Source organism: Trachurus trachurus (genome assembly GCF_905171665.1).
Source record: "Trachurus trachurus genome assembly, chromosome: 3".
Classification (NCBI taxonomy): Eukaryota; Metazoa; Chordata; class Actinopteri; order Carangiformes; family Carangidae; genus Trachurus; species Trachurus trachurus.
The window spans coordinates 16,202,177-16,228,105 of record NC_139893.1 but is presented as its reverse complement, the minus strand read 5'-3'; the positions used below and the strand labels follow the sequence as shown (position 1 = coordinate 16,228,105).

Here is a 25,929-nt window from a genome sequence, read left to right as displayed (position 1 = left end):
CATGATCAGTTGGTTATTTTTTTATACTATGACAGTGAGTGAAACATGCAGTTCTGAGAAGTTTGCTGACGACATATGAGCCACTGCTACACTGCTCCAGCCAGGTTCCTAATGAGTGAGTCACTTTGAAGGGTTGGGGGTTGTGGTTGCACTTTAAGTTGTTGTTTCACATTGGTGTTGCAGTCTGTTTAAAACCAAAAAGAAATTAGGCTATGACATGTTTACAGCAAATGCACTGGCTATTGGTTTATTTTGTTACTTTTAGTAGGCCCATATGACATTTAGTACTAGGCCTAATATCATATCATTTCAGATTAAAAAACATAGATGGCTAAAAAAAATTCCAAGATAGGATGATGATCCGTAACGACAGATTAGAAAACATTTAATTAGTTTGTAGTAGCTAAGTGTGTAAATGATCAATAATCAGTATTATTGGCAATAATAGAGGCCCCTTTTAGGTTCCCATGGAGGCTTGGACAGCCGCCGGCCGTCATGGGCTACCGGCCGTTCTTCTCCAGAACACAGATGTCCAGTCCGCCCCTGGTACAACTACACTTGCGCTTCGGCATTTTGTGCAACCACTAAAGGGTTGTTTAGTGGCAGATGTAGCCTATGTTGTAGATGACAGAGTGGTGGCTCTTCGAGAAGTGTCCATTCCTGAAGCAGCTGATTTCTTCTTCATTCAAAACACTGTCACAGTAACACAATAGTTTGATGTTATGGAGAAAAGGAGAAACGTTAGGTAAGAAAGTCAGTAGCCTGGTACAGTTGAAATATTTTCTGTACAAAGCAGGAACAATCACCAGATGTAGGGGAGATGGTTGATGGTTGTAACACTTTTTGTCTCAGCTCCTATAGCGTGCAGTGTTCATGGTAGGGCTCCCAAATTTTGAGTCCCCTCATTTGTCCACTACAATATCAGTTCTTTAAACTTCTTAAACTGGCGGTGCGTGGCGCAGTGGGTAGAGCGGCCGCCCCATGTAGAGGCTACAGTCCTCGCCGCAGGCGTCCCCGGTTCGAATCCAGCATCGGGCAGACCTTTCCTGCGTGTCATTCCCCCTCTCTCTGCCTCCCCATTTCCTGTCATCACTATCAAATAAAGGCGAAAAAATATACTTTAAAAAATAAAATAAAAAACTTCTTAAACTATGTCACAGAATTCACTATTTGATGTCAAATGCAAGGAGTGCCACTGTTACAACCTGCCCCACTACAAGGTTATAACACAACCTGGGAGATTGAAAACAAAAAACTGAGACCACACCACAAAAGATGCATATACAAGTTTATTAAATTATTGTTCTAACACTAAAACATCTTCCTATGGTTCAGTATGAACAAAAATAACTCATCACTGATGGCTAAATGAGGAACAGAGTCAGTGATGTGGAAATTCCAGCAAAGATGTTGACAAATAAAACAACAAAGGTAAGGTGTAGCAACCATCCCCACCCGTGTCAGCCATTGTTTGACTAGCTGTACCACCATGGTGGTTTAAAATAAACATTGATGAAATGACTCATATTTTACCAAAGAACCTGCTCTTTCATCTTATACAAGTTACCTAATTCAAACTTCAACAGTGTCAGTAGGCTACTAATCGAAATTTAGACTTGATGGTCCAAAATATTGGTTTCTGACCTAAAAAAAAAAACGTTTTTTGGCTTTAGTTTTTTGGTGTGCAAACCTACACACACTTCTTCACATAAATTCACATGCAAGGTCAGGGAGTGAGTGGGTACACATGGTATTGATCACATAACTCTATTATTATCCCTTATTGCTGAAAGTTACAACCATCCCCGGTCTCCCCTAAAGCCATCAGAAATCAAACATGATCAGTTGGTTATTTTTTTTATACTATGACAGTGAGTGAAACATGCAGTTCTGAGAAGTTTGCTGGCGACATATGAGCCACTGCTACACTGCTCCAGCCAGGTTCCTAATGAGTGAGTCACTTTGAAGCTGGAACATGCATCAGCGCAGGAAAAAAGGAGTATTAGCCTACTGTGTATGAATGTGGTTATCTTATTCAAACAAGTTGTGCACATTTTGATGTAATTTCCAAACCCCTAATGACTTGAATGAATGTGAATGTGTGTTGGAACTTGAGTTCTGGAAAGTATAGGCTACAACTTAAAAAAGATCATTGTTAATTATCATTATAATGTTGTATTGCAACTAAATGTGTAAAAATATAGGAGACATCAGCATCAAAATTACAACATGTGTTAGGCTATTTCAAATTTAAAGAGGTAACATGCAAGTAGCCTATTTCAAAAGAAAAAAACAGAAGTAGCTGACAGCTGAAATATAAGACAGTGCTGCATTTACAGGCTCTGAACTCTTTTAGTGCATGGATGTATTAGCTATATTTAGATCCATGGCTCTGAGGGAGAGTGTAGCCACTAAACTGTGTCTTTAATTTGAAGGTCTGGACCGGATGTAGCCGGTCGTTTCCGGTGTGACCGCTGCAGCTGCTGCTGAAATGAAAATGTCTAAATCACGAGCATCAAAGACTTGGATCGCTCTGAAGCGTCTTGACAAAAACGGTTCGTAAGTTTGTTCTGTTAGTTGTTTAGTTATTTTTTTCGACTTAACGATCAGTGATGAATTATTTTTCAGCTACTGATGGACTCGGTGTGTGCGTGATCTGTTCCTATGGCAACCAGCCTCTTTAATCAATCGAAGAAAATGGAAATTATTCAGATCATAGTGTTAACAGTGTAGAATAAATCAAACATGGGCACCGGGCATAATAGCCTACTAACAACTCAAGTTTTGTCTCTTTACAGCAACTAATGATCAGATGGTAACTTTGGTTAAAGAGAAACAGCTGCATTTGACTGTTGAGTGTTATGAGTTTATTATTAGACTTATTAGACCCGATTGGGAGTAAAAAATTAAAATCAGTTTAATCTGTGTAGAAATACTTTAAATCAAAAATGACCATGTGATTGTAGCCATATGTTGTTAATTAATAATCTTATCAGTTGTAAACCACTGATAGGCTTTCAAAATGCCTTCTATTTTTTTCTGTAGGCTAATAGCCTAAAACCATGGATGTATTATAAAACAGCAAGCCTGAAACAGACGCAGCTGATTTTTTTCGTTGTTGTTGTTGTTGCCACTTAACAACCACTAAAGGGTTGTTTAGTGGCAACTAATGTGATGTATGTTGTAGATGACAGAGTGGTGGCTCTTCGAGAAGTGTCCATTCCTCAAGCGGCTGATGTCACCAAGATCATACAGGTCTGAAAGGGGTCCCTCTGTTTTTTGTTTTGTTTTTTTAATGCAATATGCAATTAGACTTTTAACAATCTCTGACCTGCCATCTATACATATTTACACATTTTCTTACTACTTTCTCTACTATGATTCTGCTGTAGCCTACTACTAGGCCTACTACAGTAGGCTATTAGGCTACTGTTAGTTAGTAGGCCTAGTAGGTTAAACTGTGGACTTACTCTGTTCTGTGCAGTTTTTCTTTTTGTAAATATTAGCAATGCATTTTAAAGAACAGAACAAAAAACTGCACCTGTTGTTTCTTGTGTTATGGTATATTTCACATATCCATATTATTTGTCTTTTCAGATCATCACTACTGCCTTTGGATTGAACTCTTCTGATGTAATATTCAAGGTACAATGACTCATTCGCCTGTATGAATGTAGAGTAAACCTGGAGAACATATTTTCATAAAAGGAAGGAAAATCTGTTTTTGGTTGTCACTGAACCCTCAGTGTGGGATTAGAGTTGTTAAACACAGTGATCTGGGTAACCTCTGCTTTCATCTGTATAGATAAGGAACCATCGGGGCCGTCTGATCCCTCTGAACAGCTCAATCCCTGCCAACAGCAAGCACATGTGAGGAGTCATGACTGTGAATGTTTCTATCCATCTGTTGAATGCATCTGAAGCACCAACTGCTGTTAACTGGTGATGTACATTTTTCACCACAGGCCTTATGTGCTTGAGGTAGCCAAGATCTTTCAGCATGGTAAGAGGGAACTCATGGCTCAGTATTTTTGTAGAGGGGCCTGTTCTTTGGGCTGGGCATTCAAAACACTGTTAGAGTAACACAATAGTTTGATGTTGTGGAGAAAAGGAGAACCGTTAGGTAAGAAAGTCAGTACCACTGTTAAGTCTGATTTTATATGTTATATGTATTACATGAACAATAAGCTGAGTCAAGAAGATTACAATTTTCCTGTCTACAAAATTACTCTGGATGCATAAAAGGCAACACAAATATCACACTTCCCTGTAAACTATGTAAAAAATTGCAGTAGTACATGTTGTAGTTATGTTATATTATGTATTAGTATTAGTAGTATAGTATTAGTAACTCCTCATACCATACGCTGCATATTACATACTGTAAGTGAAAACATAAACCCATGTTTTACTGCTTCCAGTGCGCCCCAAGCCCAGGACCATTCCCATGACTGTCATCAACAAAAGCACGAAGACCAGGCTACAGACCATTGACAGGAGGGTATGGCATAAATAACTACTTGTGGTATGGTAATGGCACAGTATAAATTGTTTGCTCAAACTATAGTGTTTTTCAGTAGTATTGAATACAATTACTAATCAATCATAACAAACTTTTTTAATCACTTGTTTCATTACAGATACAGAGACTGGAGGACCTTCTGCCTCAAATCAAACTCAGGCGCAATGAAAAACTTGGCCAGGTATTTTACCTTTTCTTTCTGAACACAATGGTTAACAAAGCACAGCCTTGGACACTAAATCCTGGCATTATTTACTTTGACAATGTGGATGGTCTAGTATGATTAAAGTTATGGTTGAGTGAGTATTTTAGATTTATGTACATCTCTACAGTTTCATTAAGTTTATGATTGAATTATCTTTATGAACATCCACCTGACCGTGGGCCCTCTTTTCTGTCATAGGAAATTGAATGTCTAAACCAGAAACTGAGGTTTCTTCAAAAGAGAATGCAGGTGAGAGTCTGATTGAACATAATAAGCATGTGAAAACGTAGTTATGATTTTTTAAGTTCATTCAGAAGAGTTCATTTGCAAAAGCAGATAACTCTGTTTTTTTTAAAATTCCAGAATCTTCATTTTTAATTTTTAATTTACATAAGGTGATATCAGTCAAACCAAAGTTGAGTGACTTTGAGATGTAACAAAACAGACATATCTCAAAAAATAAAGTTTTATTGAAAAGAATAATTAGCAAAGAATAATTACAAAGCCTCAGCTCATTTTTTTCAAAATGGCACTTGTCTGCTTTTGCAAATGAACTCTTCATTATGTTGCCCCTGTATCTGTTAGATATGTGATTCAATGTATCTATTTTTGTCTTTCACTAACAAATGTAGCTTCCTGCCTACCTAGAAATAAATCAGATATTTTATAAAATGCACTTGATTTGTTTTAATCTAGCCTAATTAAGCTTGCATTTTGACATTTTGCTTAATTTATCTAAGCGTTTAAAGCAGAAGTGAGTGATATATTTGTGTTAATATAAGTCTTAAATAGTTATATCTTCCGACAGCAATCACTTACATAGAGTGTTTGGACTGAAACACGGGTCTCTCAGTCCCTCTGCTCTGCTCTGAGCCGAAGAGAAAACATTTATCGTATCCTACAGTTTTTATCCAATGAGGAGAGAGAACGGCATGCAGGGCTGTGTGTGCAGCCAAGGAACGCCGTGAATGTGGTGACGTAGCGACGAGGACTGTTATGGTGCGTTCAAGGAAACTCGTATTTTTCCGACCGTGAAGTCGTACCAGTTCGATCTGGTACGAGTTCACCGGTCGGAAGTTACGAGTGGCCGTTATAGTGACTTTCACCGGTAAAACAGGTCGGAAAAACACGAGTGGGTTGCCTGGAACGCTACAAAGTCGTAAGTTGTGACTTGAAACTGTAATTTACGATTTCAAAAGCCTGCCTGGAACGCAGCATTAGCGAAAACGACCGGATCACTCACTTCTGCTTTAACTGCAGTGGTCTTGAAACATTTTCAAAAAATGTTTTCAAATCTCTGCATTGTACTTTCAGTCATTTTTCAGTGTCACTTTTGTTCACTCTTTTTCAGGTTGCAGATTCTCATCACTGGAAGGGGGTGCTGACCAGGGCCCCTCTATGGTAAACCAACACCCAATTATCCAGCTGTTTTAGAAGACACAAGCTACATTCATGACTATTGTTTCACTCATTTGCTACAGATTTGATCATATGTGAGTGTAAATGATGATATGGATGGATGACCCTCGTACCTCATATGTTTATCTTTAATAAAGTGTGTCAAACCACATGAATTATTGTGTGATTTCCAATACACCGAGTCCTCTGTCTAATCTGTATTTTTGTCATTTAAATTTCTGAAAATGACACTGTGGTGGTCTTGTTGACTAGGTGTGAACAGTAAAACATTTACCAACAACTTACTCCTTTTCACCTTATGAGAGTGACCCTCATAGCCAACCTGAAATAATCCGTGTGGTTATTCTACATCTTAAAATACACAATAAAATGCACCAGTCCAGCACCTGAACAGGAAAGCTGATGCACCCACCAGTTCTCCTATTGTTTCATATGACTAACTTTGTAAGAGAAAAGGATTTTCTAAAAGAGATACGCCCACATATGGCACACACTATACACCAGGTAAGCCACTGGGTCACTGCTGCACCTGTGACAATGACACAAATATAGCCTACTTTTAACTTCAGTTAGTAAATTGGGATTCTCAGAGTATGGAGGATTTTTGTTTGTTTGTTTTGTTCCATTGCCTTAATAGTGTTGACAGTGAGAGAAATACAGGGAATTGGGGAGAGACTGGACAGGCAGCAAAAGGCCACAGGCAGGATAGCAGTAGAAAGATAGACTAGGAAAGCAAAAAGCAATATGGTAAAAGCAAAAACAGTATAGTCTATTTTTCTTTCTTTCTTTCTTTCTTTCTTTCTTTCTAAACATTTTTCCTTTCACTTTACATTGATGATACTATAGGCTATTATTTCTTATTCTTTGCCCCAATTCTTTTTTATGGCGCTTTTACGACCTCCAGTAGGTGGCGGTAAAGCACGTGAAGCTAACTCGTCAATCAAACCAAAGAAGAAGCACGTAGCGTAGCAGCAGCAGCAGCAGCAGTACGTGATCTCAAACAGCGAACAGGCGCTAAGTGTAGAAATTTTATGTTTCTTGTTCACGTCGGTACATTTGGTTCTGTCTATGGCAGTGATATCCGCTACTGCCGGTAATATAACACTCGTTTTTGTTGCGTTTCGTGAGATGTTTCGGGTTAGCCAAAGGATATAGCCTTTTAGCTATAAACAAGTACCCGTGTGGCACAGAGACGGTTGAGAAAAAGTTATGTTTCGTACACAGGCTATGCCTATAACTTTTTTTGTGAAGCACTTTGCAGACTAAATGTCTGTTCGACGGGCTTTGGTTGAGTGTGCCGTGTTGTCTGTGCAAGATGGATGTGTGTTTTATCCCTGCTGCAAAGGCTGCTTCTCAAGATTTGATGTCGATCAGCAGGACACGACGAGGTAAACACAGAAACAAACAACGCAAACACCCCTCTGTGTCACCGACCTTTATGGAGGAAACACAGGGGATAAAGGAATCTTTTGAATAGTTTTTTTTTTTTTTTACCATGACTATATACTTTGTTAACTTGTCCAATTTATCTGAAAATGAACTCTCAGCCTCTACGCAAAGTTTCTAGGTAGCTGTGTAAGGGTTGATCTGATAGCATTGATTCATGTCGCCCCTTTTGTCTCAGTTACACATGTTATACTTTAATCTGTGCTTTCTGTCTACCCACCATAGGTACAGATGCTGCAAGTGTGGTTACATCTGTGCGAGGGAGCTGGTCGGTTACAGATACCGTCTCTCTCTGAGGGTAACCCGGGACAGAAGTATTTTTGGAGTGACAGTATTTGGAACATGTTTGGATCAGTTCTTTGGCATTCATGCAAGTGGACTTCAGAGGTGAGCAGAGGAAATGTCATGCTTTTGAACATGATATATCTATTGATAATGGTTTTGTCATTTGTCAAAGCCTGGCATTCGTTCAAATTCCAGATATTTTCATTGCAGTAGATTTAAAGGTTTCTTATACAATACGTTCAGCATTCAGTCACTTTCCCTCTTTATCTAAAGCACCACATCATTTAGCCCACATAATCAACAGTACTTGCTTTTTGACATTTCAAGTTTCTTAAAACACTATGTTGTAGAGAAATACATTCAGAACGTTAAATGTGTTTTACTAGTGTTTAACAAGGCATAGCCTATTTAAAAAGCTCTAAGGTGTGCATTTTTGTTGTGATGCTATTCTGTAGGTTGGTGGAGGATGTGGATGGACCAGTTGGAGCATCAACCAGAGCCACACTGTTGATGAAGGCTGTCAAGGACTGTTTCATTGGCAGGCATTTCATCTTTGGCATAAAGGTACTATTGCTATTGAATATCACGTATCTCAATGTCAATTGTAAGGAACATATCAATACTGATATATTACTCATACGATTTTTACTATTAGCCTGATAATAGTTTGAAATTGGATAATGGATTTCTCTTTCGTTTCCAAATATTATGGAAAATAAAATGTAAACAAGTGCTGCTATGTGAAACCAGCAATAACTTAAATAATTAATTGATAATTAAAGCAGTTTCCTATCAACTAATCATTTAAAGTCTGATTTGAACATGTCAATATCTGTGTTTTTTTTAAAATTCAAATTGTTTTTTTTGCTGCTTGTTTTGAATCACCGACTGTCTTCTCTTTGTCCTAAAGGTAACCAGCACAGAAAGTGGCCTTTTTTCTGGAGGACCTGTCACAAATGGCTCCAGCTGTAAAGATACTGTCCAGTTTGTCGCCAGTCAGATGATTCTCCCAAATGTTGCAAGCCTGAGAGGCTGCACCGTGGTCAGTTATTATCAGATCCTTCTTCAGAAAGCTGCAGAGTATGAGCTGGGATCTACCGACTCTGGCAAGAACCCCAGAAATCCAGAAACAGCCCTACTGCTGATTACTCATCAGTCTCCAGCCAGCAGCTTCAATAACACCACACTTTCTGCAGCAGGTCTTCTTTGCCTGTCACCACAAAGGTAATGCACTGAAGTAATTAGTGTTAACTCCTGCTTTCTTGCTGGTAATTATCAGTATTTAATGTCACAGCAGCTGAGTCTATAGGGCCCAGAAAAAATCTGCTCATGAATGGGTGTCAACAAGACAAACTTAACAAATGGGGGGGGGGTTAACGAAAAAACAAGAACATCATAAATTCTAACTGTGCCCCAAAGTGTTTTCTCAGCTGAAAGCACTCTTTGGATTGGAGGAAATTAGAAAGTTAAGGATGTGACATCATGTGTATGTTCTGCAACTTCTGAAACTCAATTTTGTCTTGGTTCTTTCTAAACTAAGGCTATTTTTATTTTTACACGGCTATCTTAAAATTTGACTTAAGCTTTTACAGAATTTTCCTCCATGTTATGACATTTCTTGAGAGTTGCCTTTCTTTTCTTTGTCCCAGATCACGCCACCAAGAGAGCATCCTTACGCCGACCCCTCCATGGCAACAATCACTAGGACTAATTACTTCATCAGCGGAGCAAGAAGAAGACTGCAGTACCCAGGTCAGTGGAGAGGAGAACAGCAGACTGATGGACAACAAGAAAACATCACATTACGCACATAGGAGCTTTCGAGAGAGCCATAACGTCACAAGGGAGAGAACTCTGTCACCTCTTGTTTCTGTAGAGCACAGTTCTTATAGAAGTACATTATTGGCCAATCACCCGCACCCGTCAAGGGAAAAAGATGTTAAAAACACTCTAATCCGTAACATCTGGTTTAGTCCTTCCAAGTCTGTCTACAAAGGGGATTTACCACTTAGCTGTGACGTGTCACAGTTTTCAACCCGACAACTCACCGACTCATCTTTTTCAAGCTCCTTGGCTTGGGAGAATTTGCCTTTCTCTGAGAGTCTCTCAGAGTTTCTGTGTGAGGATCAAGATTATGGCATTGTTGGTGAAACTGAGCCACATATAAATGTACAAAATCAGAATGAAACGGTAAGAAACAATGTTGAAATCAAATCACAAAACAGTAACTTTCAATTTGAATCAATTTCTGTCAGTGAAAGTAACACACAGATAACGGAGATAAACCCACGAATGTTACTGAATATCACTAATACGCCTTCACTGACCAAGGAAGATAACACTCATGGTTTATCTGATCAGTTATGCAAGAACTCTGTTGAATGTCTAAACAAAAGTGAAGTCAGAAGCTTTCGCTTCCATCAGTCTGATCAGGACGACCCAGAGGATACTTCTCTGACTTCAGAAAACAAAGAACAGGAGCAACTTGAAGGGGATAAGTACGACTGTTCAGCAGACCTCTTCAGTAGCTCAACCATATGCGATATGGAAACGGAGACGCTCAATGCACATGCAGAAACTGTCAGCTTTACAGAAGCCTCCCCACTGATTTCCAGTCTACACAAACAGCACACGAGGAGTGAAAAGGCTTCAACACCAGGAAAACAAAGACTGAAAAGCAATAAATGCATTAATAGAGACAGTTTGATTCCACCAGGCACAGAAGACCTTGACTTTATCCCTCCTGCCCAGTCCACCCCGATTGTAAAAGTAGCTGTTGTGTCAGGGTCCCCCTTCTTCTCATACAGCTGCTCACCATCAAGTGGATTAAACCCAAAATCAAATGGTCAAGATTTGTGTGCTGACTACAATCAGCCTGAATTGGATGGTATAAAGCTGACAAAAATCAGCTCTTCCACTTGTAAACTGAACACTGAAAACAGACCTGACCACAAATCTACACCAAAGAGGTCCTGGAAACCAAATGGGCATAAAAACCATCCACTGGATTACCAGCACCTCAGGGTCCAGAGAGGAGCTCTAAACCTGGGATCAAAAGTAAGGACTAAGCACAAAAGTGACTCAAGTGTCTGTGATGTGACTGTGTGCGATTATGAGGACAATGAAACAGTTGTTCCTCCGACTCCTGCCAAAACACAACTTGGTGTGAAGCGCAGAAGAAGAAAGCAGATTGACAACAGCAGCAGTAATTTGGATTATATGTGTAAAACACGGCAGGAAAATGATGTAAGTTGTAAAAGAAATGTGTTGGATCAACATCCTTCATCTCTTACATCATCACAGAGAGGCCTGGCACAGACAGGACATTGTGACAGCGAGGTAGCTCTTGAGGGGAGTCTGGATGGATCTAATGGTTGCCTTTTTGATGATGAGAACCAGACATGTGATTGGTCGAGGGATCTGTTCTCTAACTCAATCTGAGAGGTTCTTCCTCTCATTGACCAAAAGTACTTGTGCCTCTATGACAGTGACAGCCAGGACCATAAGTAATACATGTTCAGGTTGTCTGTTCGTCCCATTCTTGTGAACATAATATTTAAGAAACACACTTCTTCACATTTGGTACCAACGTTCACTTGGTCAAAGGTGACTGTTAACCAAGGAACATACCACTGCCACTGCTGGTGGTGATCCAACTCTCCGCAGAAGGATCCAAGAATAGAGCACATACGTATATTAATCACTAAAGATAGGAGAGAGACTGTTGAAAGGCACCACAGGAGCACCCTTAGATGACCCAGCCACTGCTATACATACTGTATCTCTAGAGTACGCTAATGGAATCCTTCCCAGAGCAGTCAATGCTCTTACAGGCCAGTGAGTGCCAATGATTTTCAAATGTGGGATGTCTGCATACTTTAAGAGATTTATTTTGTAGTAGGACGTTCCCATGACCCCCTTCCCCCATTAACATGCATAATTGACGCATATCCATATGTGTGCTTAGTTGGTTTTACAACTATATGAATTTCTATTAAAGTTAAGAGACAGTAAAAGGATTATACTGTATGTCTATGATTGCTTGGGTATGTATTTACTGCTGCTGCTATACCTACTGACTTTATGAATTTGAATATTAAAATTCTCGACACAGACGGTCTTTCTTAATGCCGTTTTGTTTTTATATTTTGCCATTTTGATCTTACATAATATGATGGAGTGTAATATGGAGCCTCCAGCTGGGACTGAACCAGAAACATTTAAATTTCAGTATGTGGTATGCCTCTTATCCTCGAAGCCAACAAGACACTCTGTTACTCTCCAAAGCTCTCGAGTCACATTTGACTTGCTGTGCTCCCTGGTACCTCAGTTGGCAGCAAAGTCGGTAGCTGACTTGCTGTCTGCTGCTACTGTGTGTGTTTGTGCAGGGGTGTTAATGGAGGGATCAGAGTGTACAGTACCATGCCAGAAAGCTAAGAATAGCAGCCACCAAGTATCATGACTACAATGTTCTGGATATGTGGGTCAAAGACAGATGGTAAGATGAACATGGTGTAACGTGTAAAAATGGAAATAGGACAAGATGTAAATATTGTACTTGGGTGTTGAAGAGGCAGGGTCAGTGTTAGTCAGCTGGGCATGACATCGGTGTCCGTGTTCTTGTACAGATGTTACAGTGTCTTTTTAATTAGAAAGTTCCACGTGTACCTTAAACCACAAATCCTTTAATAATCCAGAGTGATAAAGTATATTTTGTCATGATATGAGTCATAAGCATTTACCAAGGGATTGGAGCCTGAAAGGGATTTAAATATGTACAATGGTAACATTTTTATTTTATTTAAATTTTTACAACTTTCTTCTTAGACAGACTTTGCACCATTATCATATAAAAATTTCAGTTTCAGTATGATTGCATCTTCATACATTGCATGACAGTAAAAATCTTGTTTTACTCCACCCAGCTGTGCTGAAGCTGTGAAATACACCCTTTTGTCTGTAAAGAAAAGAACAAAATGCATTCATAACATGATGCTGATGAGTTGATGAGTTGTGTCTTATTGTAGTGCTTCTGCTAGCAGAGAGATTACACACTTAGTGCATGGAAAAAGATCTGTGCCGGAAGGTAGTAGCTCAACGTTAATGTTAGGCCACACTATCAATACCACTAACAAATATAAACTTGAGTGTCAGTTTCATGTACATTGAATTATAAAGTGCAATATTTTAAAATCTCTCATTGCATCTGGAGGAATACTTTTGTTTGACCTACTTTCAAGGTATATTTTCTGCATTAGACCTTTTCTGACTTTTAATATAACTTTGTAATGTTTGTAACTGTGTCTTGGAACCACCTTGTTAACAGCAACCATGTCAGTTAAAAAAAAGTAAAGAAAGTATTTTACTAATCGTCTCAGAGCTCCACGTGTTTCCAAAACGTGGAGCTATGTGTGTGTGTGCCAAGGGAGATCCTCTCCTTGCATGCAACTAGTACAGTACGTGAGTTATGCCACCAAGCACCCACTGAATGGAAACACTGAACGCCACTCCAATCCAGATACGTGGTACACTGCACTCAACTTGTACACACACCACACTCAAATACCAAAAGCACTGTATGAAATATAAAAAATAACAGTTATATATAACATTGTGCATCAACTATTTTTCTGTAAAACATTACAGCTATGTTAAGACGAGTTTACTAAATTGGTAAATATATATATATGTATATGTATCTATATGTGCACATCCACATATAGCGTCTTTTCATATACATTTTTTACATACTTTTAGTAGGCACCAAAAGTCGCTGCCACAAGACCCACTTGGTTTAATAGTTCACTATGTGATGGTGTGTGTTGCAGTAGTATTTCCATTGCACAGTTGCCAGGGAAAATGTACTACCGCCCTGTGGACTGTCAGAGGGGTGGCTGTAATATTAGACTACTTTGGAGAAAGCATGACAAGCACATGGTGTGGAAGGGTGGAGAGATGGCTTTGTATGGAGTTGTCAACAAAGCGTCAGCCGCTGGGCGGCTCATGCCCATGACACTTCAGAGTTTCCTGTGAGTAGAATTACACCAGATAGATACGTCACAGATTTCTTGCAGGACCAATTCACAATTCTTTTTGTGCAGTTATAACAATTCACCAGAAAATTCTGGTAAAGACTTAGAGTTAATAAAGCAAGCTGGCCAGCCAATGTTTTAATTACAGATCTAGTTATTTTTTGGGACATTTTACTATAATGTGATCAGTATAGACAGGAAAGTTAGAGAGAGAAGTGAGGTGGGGTGGGGGGGGGGGTGCACTAGAGGGCCCTAGATTGGACTCAAAGCCAAGGGCACTGCAGTGAGTGATCCATGTCGTATGCTCTATGCCATGAGGCACTGAAGCACCCCCACAGAGCTAATTGAACACATATGTACTGCATTAACAAACTTCGGCTCAGGAGTTTCCAGCAAGAAGCACTTTCTTTGCTTTCTATTTTGCAATAGACCATGATCATAACCTTTGACCCCTTGCAGGATTAAGACTAGAAAATGCAGCTACTGTAGAGAATTAACTTGTTTGTCGACAAATGCATAATAAAACATACACTGCTGTCATTGTTTTCATAGTGACAACTTTACTGCACACATGCAATTGCAAAAAAAGCCTCCTTGATACCATCTTCTTAGGATGTGAGCAGAAATGGTGGATCTGTTTGCTCCACTTCTGTGGTCTCATGTTGGTTCTCTGTGGGCTGGTCTCATTCCCCGTCCTTAACAGGCCATGGAGATTCTGACGTTAGATGCCAGTGCTCCATATAAGCACCTGTCCTTTTGCATCATGGCACACTACCAATGCGAGAAGCGTGTGATTGTTTTCCGAGTGAGGCAGTGTGCGTAGATAGTAGACTGGGACTATTTAGACCCCATGCAGTTTCTTTTTTCCTGTCAAATGAAAGAAAGCCCTGGTAAGAGGAAGGAGCTTCGCACTGCACACCACAGTTTAGAAGCGGTTTGTTGCCTCTCTACCGATATAACATGGAGGTAAGGAATATTTATTTGCATTTTCAGCCAGTATTGCTATAAATATAGTCAACACTAGTAGGCTATGACTTAACATTTGCTCATATATTGATGAAGTAACTTTTCATTATTAGAGTCATGGCTTTTTGTTTATATATATTGAAATTATTGTTGTTATTATTTATTTGATTTATATTTTTTATAGTAGCTGACTGTAGATATAGATTGACACTTATGCATATTGATCATATGCATTTATCATCCTTTTGAAGTACTTGTAACAAGTACTTCTACATGATTTGAAGGTTCTATGTCGTAGAAAGTTAGTTAGTTTTATAAAGTAGTTCTAGCTGCTCCAGAAATACAGTCAAATTGTCAATGCTCAATCCTCACAACAACTGTGCATTAAGACAAGGTTTTTTTTGTTGTCATTGTCAAGAGAACATGTAAAGAATACCATTAGTTTAGTGATGCACTATTTTGCAACTACTTAATAATGTTTCTGTCATTGTCAGATCTAAATCAATGGTCATGCAACTGCTAGTTAAACACAAGGCATTTGATGTCAGACTTTGGGTTTCAACTGAAACCTCATGTCCATTACAATTCTGTTATTACAGTTGATCAATTACAGTGTTTGTAGTTTTGTAGCAGAATACAGTGAAAATTAAGCATTAAGCATTAGCTATATTCACCTAAAACCATGAATTTTGTAAATATCCTATGATTGTCAGAGAAAACTAAAGAACTGTGTTTCTACAGCAAATCGCATAGTAGTTGCAGCTCAGCTACAACTCCTTAGAACAAGATGTCAAGATTTTTACAGTGCCACAGCTCTTAACCATGTCCTGAGCATAGACCCAGCGTGGGGCTTGATTTCATATAATTTTTCCAACTCAATATAGATTTAATGCTGCACACTATGTTAAGGTGGGTTGTGATGATTTTTGTTTTATGTATGTGTATGGGATTATTTTTCAATGCCATTTTTCTGTTTAATCTTGTAACCTAAGCATAAGTAACCACTACTGACTGAGCTCTGTACTTTCCAGGCAGAATCCGTTGCCCAGGTTGTCAGTAAACACACAACATCACTGTTGATGAGTCTGAACCTCCAAAGAGAGCGTGCTCAGTTCTGTGACTGTGTGATCCGACAGAGACAGAATCAAAGTCAACTCTATCCTGCGCACAGGTGAGCATCATAAACTGTTTTTATTATTCCAAACAACACATGTACATATTAAGGGGGTATAGTGTATCTTGTCTGTGTTGGCAGTTGTGTGTCATATATAATGCTCGTGATTTAATGCAGCATCTCACCTGTAGCTGCATTTTGCTCCCACAGGTGTGTCCTGGCAGCTTCAAGTCCAGTGCTGGCATCTATCTTGTCTTCTACCGGGGCCCTTGTGGAACTGCAGGCACCATGTCTGTCTGGCTCGGTGCTGGCACTTATTTTGGACTACATTTATACAGGGACTTTGCCATATTCTCATAGCCAGCAACATTATCACCGTCTGCTCAGTGCTGCCTGCCACCTGCAAATGGATGAACTGCAGGAGACTCTCAGAGCTTGGAAACAGACTGAGGTGAATGAAGCGGATCAAATAAATACTTCCACTGGCACTAAAGATCAGTCACATACAGATTTTGTCAATACCCATAATACTGCAGACATCTGTAGTATGTATGGGCCTTCAACATGCAGTTATGACACATTTTGTGGACATGAAGAAACAGACACTGTGCAAAGCACTACAAGTTTCCTGGAGAGAGAGGATCCTCAATATCCAGCCAATGTGGACACATGTGATGAAGCTCAGATGCATTCAGCCAGTAGAGATTCTTGTATTAAAGGTAGAGAAAGAGAAAAGGTTAGTACTATAAATGATGTACGCCCTTTAACAGATGTCAGCACATGCTTTAGTGTATCTGAGCACTGTGCTGAAAGTCGTGGAAATACAGGTAACTGGAGACAAGCGACGAATCTTGCACCTCAGGATTTAATTCAAAATATCCCTTGCATTGCTGAAGTGCACAAAGAGGTGCAAAAGGATCACTTTCACTCAGCTGGCATTGGAAAACCAGACACTTGGCAAAAGAGATCAGAAGGAGTGAGGACAGAGGAGGACAGGAGGAACTCCGGTTCAGCCTCTCCCTCATCACCATATCCGTGCTGTGGAGCTGTGCCTGTCATCCGTCACAGCAGCAGAGCGGGTATGCCTCAACTGGAAGAGGTTTCTACAGTACCTCCTTACCATCCAGTGTCCCAGCTCTCAGCCAACTCCAGCAGGACCCCTGTCTCACTATCAGCAAGCATGGACAATGACAGCATTGATCAAGGTATTGCGACTGAACACAAAAATTACAGTGAGGCACAAAATCAGGATTACAAAAGCCAACAAGCCTATGCTGGAACACAGAGTTGGGATTACCAGAATAGTTTGGATCAATGTTCAATTAAGGATTTATGTTACAAATCCAGTACAGATCAATCTGACGTCCTAAAACAGGATTACAGCAGCAGCGGTGCAGGTTATATGATCAAACAGACTGATGAATGTATGGACAATGGATTATCCCACATTACAGATCATAGTCATCATGAAAATCACTCGAAATATCTTGGAGAGGAATCGGTGCCACAATTTAAGATTTGTGGTAATTTCTTGAGGGGATTTAAGAATAAAGCTGAACTGAGATTTGATGATTTGCCCTCCAATCACCAGTCACAAAATTGGTCTGAATGCAATGATATCTCAATGTCAGCTGCAGCAGAGGACATCTCACAAGATCTTAAAACTGTTGTTCCACATCCTGTGGAGGACTCTGATACAGGAAGTGACTCTCACTGTGAGGGATTTTGTCCAAAGGGTGATACCAAAGAGGAACACAGTTACTCTAGCAGGAGTCCCTGTTGTAACCTCTATGAACCTGGGACAGATTCATACCCAAAACGTCAAAGAGCTGAGATAAACAGAGACACAGCTGTGGGAGAAGAAAGGCATAGTGCTGATGTTTGTCTACCTATTCCCACCACGCCAGAATCAGGTTCAGATGTCTCTTGTGATCTGTTTGCCTTTGAACGTCGCTCGTCTCTGGAACAAGGAAAGATCTCAGACACTGACATCACAGAGCCACAGGCAACTTTCCCGATGCCTGTGGACAACATGTCTGACTCCGTGTACAGGGTTGCAGGGCAGTCATACCATGGGCATCTTCATTATCACTGCCTGCCTCAGGAGGACACACACTTCTTGCACAAAGACTCTGATCATAAACGCTCCCACCTCATGTACCCTGACTATTCAGACCAGTCCAGTGATGAGGAAGAGGCTGGGACCTTTTCCAGTCCAGGTCACAGTTCTCCAAGGCAGCCCTTTGCAACGACAACAGACCAGGTTCTACTACTAGACATTAGTGCCAAACCTGCGGAGTTGTTTGTGTCCTACAAACATAGATCTGAAGAGGAGGAGAGAAGTGTTGCATCATGCAAGAACGACACATTTGGGAATGGAGCCGGGAATAATGACAAACAGCAGAGGAATGAAGGAACATCTGCTGTGGGAACTGACAACAGAAAAATCAGAGCCAGAGCAAAATTTGGGGCTAAGAGTTTTAATGAAGGTTACATTAAATCTTGGGTTGCTGGGACAAACATTGGAGAAAGAAAATCAGTTGGTAAAGACCAAAGCACGCCGAGAACTGACATCATGCACAAAGCAGGGCAGGTGGGGGAGGTTTCCAACCCTAAAGAGGGTGAGAGCCAGACTTGTACCATGACAGTCTGTTCACCTCCTCATGTGCCAGACACTGTACAAGTGTCTAGGCCATCCACTTTGTCTGCTTGCATAGCTCCAACTCTTTCAGCCAGCATGCCCACAAATATATCAGCTCATCTGTCAACCCCTCTTCACCAACCTTTCCAGTGTTCTCTGTGCGAGCGTTCCTTCAGTCAGCGAGGCTCTCTGAATAGACATGTGCGGAGCCACCTTGGCGTACGGCCCTTCCCCTGCCCCTGCTGCCCTATGACCTTTTCACGCCAGTACCGTGTCACAGAGCATATGCGAGTTCACCAGCGGTGTACCCTGGGGAGTGACTTTCACAAGCCCCCTACTACTTCGAGTTGAAACTGTGAGGAAACTTTAGAAAATGTATGTGCCTGTAATGTGTATTATTCATTCATGTGATTTCAGTATCTCAGAATAGTGATTTTCTTCAATATTTTGCAAATACACAGAAGACAATTAGGGCTTTTCAGTGCAAGATCTGAATTTTTTTTTTTTAGAATTTGTGTGTTCCTGTACCCTCTAGAGGACAGCTATATTTTTAAGTAAACAATTGAACATTAATACTTTGTTATGTGAAGAAGATGATCAACCTGGTCTAGTAGGATTTAGGCTTTACATCTCATAACTTTACTGTGTTGGATTAGCACAGGAGTTTGTTTCCTGCTCAGCACCATCCAGCAAAATAAGTGATGAGGTGATGAATGTTGTTTTAGCAGCATTTAAGAGCCATTTTGTTTATGAGTTAGCTGAGACCAAATGCATGTTTGAAGTATTTATAATCAATATTCACAAGAACAATGAGTCAGACAAGAGACAACTGTGAAAACAATCTGACAATTTACAGCTCATTGTAATTTACCTACAGAGAATCAACAATGTATGGTGAGTTTCTCCCCAGCCTACAACTTTACAGTTTTAGTTCACTCTCATAGATCCAAATTACTCGAAATGAATGAAAACATTTCTCTGTAACTGCTAGATGTGTAAATGGACAACTGTTTGCTACCAAAAAACCTGCTTGTTTTTTATTGCTGTTGTTTTTAAAGGTTCTTATTCCTCTCACAGCCTCGCTACATATATTGAGCAAATTCTTTATTCATTGCTGGAGTCCATTACAATTTTTGGACTATAATTGAATAGTAATAAATAAGACTAAAAAATGTGACCAAAGGGTATGTATACATATATTTTACACTATAATTGTAAACACAATATTGGTAGCTAATTTGGAAGAATAATTTGGACAGATCTACATTCTGAGCCCATTCCATTCAGTACTATAGAGTAGCCTACCTGTGATCAGCATTCAGCACCCCAGTTCAGTTACCCACAAGGAGAGAGTAGATTACCTGACGTTGGCAGCTGACAGTTGCAGCAAAGATTGACTGTAAGCAAAGATGATTATACTGACTGACCAGATACTGTGAACATTGTTCTTCCTAAAGCAATAAAAATTGTAGGCACTAGCTTTGTCAGCACGAATCAGTGTACAGGCAGCGTCTCAAACCATGGTGAATACACTGTTTGATCACAGTCCACCATACAAATAGATTTAATAACCCTTTTAAATTAGGTATCAAATTGCCTCTAGAGTGCTTTTGACTTTACATAGCACATTTTAAATGGTTACTAGTTGCCCGTCATGTGTGACATAGACTGTTTAGGTTGTTAAACCGTGCACTTGATGGCAAATGTAATTATCAAATGATAAAAACTATTTTGTTTGCATTTCCATTGTAAGGAAGTTATTGTTTTATTCTGCTCATTGGATTCTAAATGGTGTGTAATCTTCATTTGGAATTAGAGTTTTATTTAAACTTTTTTTTATATAAACTGTATATAATATTGATGTTTTGTGATGATGTTTGAACATTGAGAAAACCTACCAGGAAAACTTCCTGGTGGATCTGCAGTTTTTTTTATGCCTGATGTGTATGTGACAAGATGTGATGGACTTATTTTAGATGCATTTTTGTATTTTTTTTCTTTGCAAAATTCTTGTTATGACATGAACCTCATGTGTTTATTTGATTTGTATCATGTACTCAAAATGAAAATGTGAAATAGACTTTTTTCTGATAGACAGTCTAAGTTGTCTATATCCCTTTGTTTTTTGGTATATTGAGGCAAGATTCAAAATGCCACCTCAGTTGCTTTTTGCAAACATGTGGAAACACTTGCACAGGTTAGAAAGGTGTCAGGATTTGATTACATTACTCCTTGTTCTCTTTTCTCTGTTTGAGAAATTTACCAGCATTGTGTGTCATTGTGCTGTCCCCTGTAAGTGAGGACAATACGATGAATCATAGTGTCCGTACTTAATGGAGTTGCTGCTGAAACATGAGCTGACACGGTATATAATAAATTAAAGTGCCAAGAGCAGCCAAGATATCCTGTGCATGTTCTGCCAAAACTCTCCAAACTGCTACTGTGAGGGACAGGAGGATCAATTCAATTCGCAGTAAAGACAGAGAAAATTTGCCTATAACCCATTCATATAGCCAGTCATGGCAATTGTTTTACAAAGACTATAGAATTTGCCATTTAAAAAAATATCGTGCTGTGACGGGTGCACCAGCATCTTTATCCCAGTTTAAGTCTGCCCTTGATCGATAACTTGATTTCTTCTCAGAAATGTAAATACATTTTTATTTGGACCATCTCATGGAGACATTGGTTTCAACTGGACCTTTGTCCTGTGGTGTAGGATCGTAAATATGTGTGGAAACATGGTAAGCAAATGCCAGGCTTCAAGCTAAGTTAACAGTTATTTGTCTGCTCAGTGGGGAAAGTTTGATGCCATCATCATCCATGTGATTCATTGCAAGGGTTCAAAATCAGAAAAACACAGCAACGCAATTCATGTCACACATATAACATATAATTTGTACTGCATTGTATACAATAAGAACAGAGTAATATTTAGGAGTCAAGTAGTACGTTGTTCCCACAAAGACAATTACATGTGTCTGAGTATGCGTCCTGTCTCTTCCTCTCAGTTCAGTTTGCCCCACTCCAGGCCTCCGTCTTGTGTTTGTCATTCAGCTGGAGTTTCGGTTGGCACAGTAGTCATCACAATAATGGCCTACAGAGAAGAGAAAGAAGAGATGCTGACGCTTCACTTAACTGGCCGTTAGTCATGTTGCAACTTCTTTTAAGCTTAGCCAATACTGTGGGATAGTCTCTTGGTGAGTGCGTCAAGCACAGTTCTCTGCACTGTCTGTAATGTCTGTGGAAGTGATTCTTTTCTGTGGTGTTTACCTGGCTCTTAGTGGAACGCAGAGCAGCCCCAGCCAGAGATGACATTACAATGAAAAGAATTACACCAACAAAACTGTAGAATAGAAAGGTTGCCTCCAAAACCATTCCCATGGCCTAGACACACACAGACACACAACACAACACAACACAATGTTTGGTAAATACATAAAAAAAAACTTTTGCAGGAAGTTTTAAATGAACATATTTGGGACACTGAAATGTATAACACATTCAGTTGATTGTCATTTTCAAACATAATGTATGGAAGCCAAAGAGACTCATATTTAAATTAACTATGATGACAGTTTTGGCACCAACATTTTATATCAAGCCAAGATACACAAACTTTTGTTGCCTTAATTAAATTAAGAAATATAAAACCTCCTTTAAATATGTGCTTCAAAATATAACGGACACCATTTACCATAAACTAATGAGAAAAAATACTAATCACCTCATAATGTGAAAGCCATACTTGCTCCTCACGGCCTGGATGATCCTCATCGGAATAATAATTGTACCTGTAGTGTGTAGCATGTATAAGATCAGGCAGGACGTGCAAGATTGTCCAAAATATTCCAAGTATTGTCACAATAGTCAGAGCCAATGATGCAGTAACCTATATGTAGAAACCAAGAGAGAGGTGAAGGACAGTGGAGCACACAGAAACTTACAAATGTTGGCAAATACCTGAAATTGTAGGGTGGCAAGAAAAATATTTGAACACTCTAGTATCACCTGTGTTTTTGCACTGATAGAACCTCAGATCCTTCACAAATGTAGACAAGGATACAGCATCCTTACAATTCTAATAGTTTGTGTCTTTATTTGACGCAAACAAACAAGCTCTTCTAGTAGCTGCTTCTTTCATTGTTTGCAGATTTTACTCCAGGTTTGATAATAATGCTTTCTGACTCTAGTTTGCTTTGTGAATGCCATTAACTGGGGGGATTACACACTTTTCCAATCTATAACGTAAATGTTGTTGATGATGATGTTTTCAGTATGGACAAGAACAACACAGTTTGAGTGCACATAGATGAATTAGTTTGTGTTTGTAACTGTAATTTGGATTTAGGGCAAACAACATTTTGGGATAAATTTGTACGTCATTTCAAAGGTTTCACATTTTCTAGCCACCGTGTATAGACAATATAGAGAGAGCCCTGCTACAAATCAGTTTATGGAATTATGTGACATTGGTTAATTAATAAAGTGTGTGCATTGTTTATCTCTTGTTAGCCCTGGAAACCTGTCCAGGGTGTAGTCCACCTTTGCCCTGTGTCAGCAGATGAGCTGTGTGTAGTGGATCTAGTTTTTCTCTAATTGAACTGTTAATTGGGAAAACCATACCAGACAGACACAAACTAGTTTAGGATTTTAAAGCATGTCTGGAGGCGATGTTAATCAACTGTCTTATCTTGCAGGGTTCTCTTGGACCTTCTTGACAACTTGCCAATTTTTCTTCAAATTTATTGCAATGGAGCTTACTGTTTTCTTGGTCGGGTTGTGCTCTGTCACAACATACAGAATCCCACATATGATGAACTGTGAAAAGAAGAAGAGGAGGAGAGGGAGAAAAAATGCTGTGTTATGTTTCTCATTACCATAATAGCGCATTAGATTGCATTTTGTAAACAGGGCTATCAATGGTGCTTTACAACTGAAATGAGTTGAGATTACAGCCAGCATTTGATCAATGAAATTTAATCATTAGTGAGTTGATTAATTAGAAAATAAATAGCTATAAAAAAAATCAGATACCACATGCTGCTACTGACTAATATAAAGGAGCCACCAACCAGTGTTCCCAGCAAGAATCCAAATGAGACAGCTGACCACATTTGCTGACCACTGTCATTCGCTCCCATTGCTATAGTGGAAAGGATAAAAAAGGAGGCGCCCAAGACCAGCACAATGATCTATGAGGAAATTAAAAAACAATGTTAATACTACAATAGAAGCATTGTTTGTGTTAAATTGTTATCAGATTTGTGAGATGTGAAAACAGTACATTATAATGACTACTTATAATAATTTGAGTGTGTGTGTGTGTGTGTCTCACGCCAATAATCTTCGGTTGTCCCTTAATGAAGCGGTGTAAAGGTTTGCTGCCCCCCACTGTGGCGCCTTGCGGACTTGCATTATTCCCACCTGGTCCACCTGTATAGTAGAGCTCAGCAGACATCCTATGGACAAACGCACAGGAACAGACTGAAACATTAACAAAGGCATTTCCATGTATTCCCTACATTCACATTACACTAAAATAAGTCAACTAGGGTTCATTTTAAGATCACTTGGACATGAATCAGGTCTAAGTGATCTCAAAATGATCCCTAAGTTGACACCTTTAAATATTGGATATTTTTTTATGGTTTGAGTGGTAACAAAAAAACAAAAATAAAAACATCAAACACAGGCTGTTCTTCAGTTTCTGCTGATTTAGTTAGTAGTAAATGATATTTCATACAACATCACAAGACATTTTTGGCTCTTTTTGGTAAGATTTACCACATTGCCTGTATCATCCATTCATCCTTTGCTATACAAATCTGCATGCTGGTTTTATTTGATTATATCTCAGTTTTGGTGTCTGCGTTGACACATAACATTAAAAGTAGGGTAAATTAACAATAAATTATCTGATCTATTTCTGAAAAGACAAGAATTAAGAAGCACTGTATTCTTTACTCAGTCTATCTAAATCATTTCTGGATCCCAACAGCATTTGAGTAAGGTTATCTATTATATTCAGAATTGTATTCATCTAAATTCATCTTTTTAACATGAAATTAGCCTCGATATCTTTCAACATATATGAGAAAGTTCACCAAAAAGAATAACATTAGAGCGACTGTTGCAAACATCACAACAATACTTGTTCAGTGTTCTACACCGACTTTCAACCTCAAAGATGCAACAGCATAGCAGGGACTGATGGTAATTTTGTTGCTGAAACTATTTTACTTTTTAATGTGTTTGAAACACGATGAAATACCGTGCATTACAGCAGCTAGGTTACCAAGAAGAACACTCTTAATGTGAAAACCCACTGTGCCAAAGCTGAAAACTGGAGTTGCAGAGGTGAAGTAGAATAATAATAACATTACAGAGATCCAGCTGGTCTTTATCTGTATGTTACATGAACCTGAACTCTAGCAAAATCTGACGTTGACGTGAAGAAATCAGTTCCCCCGGATCGATTGAAGTTGCAAATGAGGTCTGAAATGAGATCTGAAATCTTAACTTGGTGAATCTGAGCTGGTTGTCTACTGCAACACAATACTGTGGAGAGAAATCGTTTTTTTTTAAAGTGTCACAACTTAAACAAAGGTGTTAGAGACAAAAGAGGAGCCAGACCTTGTTCAGCTGTGTAGTCGGTGCCGTAGTCCAGTGTTTGCTCATGTCGTGACTATGTTCACATCTGGAGTAGCGTAACACTGATGGGTGGTCTGTGAACGATCGATCTATTTCGGAGTTTATGGAGAGTAGCCTAATCATTTAAATTTTCTAAGAACTAGCCTACTTGTTGTATGGTTTACGTTACAAACTTTTACTTTGATGTGGACATGATTACAAGAATGAAAAACGCTGAAAACCTCACGTTGTTTTGATAGGAACTACTTCTTCTATTGGCAGCAGTTTATCATGGCGGAGTGATCTGCTGTTTAAAAAAGCATGGTCCCCAATAAGTCAATGAAATTATAAAATACAAAGCTGCTACTTTATGAGGCACATCCAACTGCATAATCCATCCGTTCATGAAGATTAATGAGCGAATTGTTGTAGTTTAAACTGTTTTAGGGTGGTGGTGAATCTATTAATCTCTATTGTGGTTATTTTGTGTTGTTGAACTGCATTGAAAAGAGATGTGTCTGTTATGAAACCTGTCATCATTTAGGGTTTGCAAAATATTTGTATTAAAATTAATTGTGGCTGTCTGTGTTGTCTTTAGTCAAAGTTGTCCTGTTAGTCTTAAACATGACCTAAATAAGTTACAATGCATTTAAGACTGAGATTTGT

The 25,929-nt window shown here is 39.2% G+C and overlaps 4 protein-coding genes across 4 annotated transcripts; 3 read left to right on the top strand and 1 right to left on the bottom strand.

The window, feature by feature from the left end:
- Window positions 1-495: 495 nt before the first annotated feature.
- Window positions 496-6,132, top strand: LOC311008112 (uncharacterized protein; the record flags this gene model as incomplete). Its single annotated transcript, XM_084001547.1, has 6 exons — window positions 496-546; window positions 3,806-3,870; window positions 3,966-4,003; window positions 4,422-4,501; window positions 4,641-4,703; window positions 6,079-6,132. 6 exons carry the CDS (start codon window positions 496-498, stop codon window positions 6,130-6,132), a joined length of 351 nt encoding a protein of 116 aa, XP_083857673.1.
- A 1,041-nt stretch (window positions 6,133-7,173) lies between these two features.
- On the top strand, window positions 7,174-14,732 carry ddias (DNA damage-induced apoptosis suppressor; the record flags this gene model as incomplete). The annotated part of the gene is made up of 6 exons (XM_084001546.1): window positions 7,174-7,534; window positions 7,818-7,979; window positions 8,333-8,441; window positions 8,788-9,101; window positions 9,527-10,934; window positions 14,613-14,732. Exons 1-6 carry the CDS (start codon window positions 7,413-7,415, stop codon window positions 14,730-14,732), a joined length of 2,235 nt encoding a protein of 744 aa, XP_083857672.1. The 5' UTR covers window positions 7,174-7,412.
- On the top strand, window positions 14,689-19,479 carry LOC311008110 (uncharacterized protein). Its single transcript, XM_084001545.1, has 4 exons — window positions 14,689-14,875; window positions 15,907-16,046; window positions 16,200-16,725; window positions 17,581-19,479. The coding sequence occupies exons 1-4, from the start codon at window positions 14,870-14,872 to the stop codon at window positions 18,979-18,981; spliced, it is 2,073 nt and encodes a 690-aa protein (XP_083857671.1). The 5' UTR covers window positions 14,689-14,869; the 3' UTR covers window positions 18,982-19,479.
- Window positions 19,480-21,501: 2,022 nt separating this feature from the next.
- LOC310984174 (uncharacterized protein) lies at window positions 21,502-25,475 on the bottom strand. The gene is made up of 7 exons (XM_083969311.1): window positions 25,267-25,475; window positions 23,969-24,092; window positions 23,706-23,825; window positions 23,395-23,451; window positions 22,358-22,522; window positions 21,904-22,017; window positions 21,502-21,727 (listed from the first exon to the last, which is right to left on the bottom strand). The coding sequence occupies exons 2-7, from the start codon at window positions 24,089-24,091 to the stop codon at window positions 21,680-21,682; spliced, it is 627 nt and encodes a 208-aa protein (XP_083825437.1). The 5' UTR covers window position 24,092; window positions 25,267-25,475; the 3' UTR covers window positions 21,502-21,679.
- Between the last annotated feature and the right edge of the window lie 454 nt (window positions 25,476-25,929).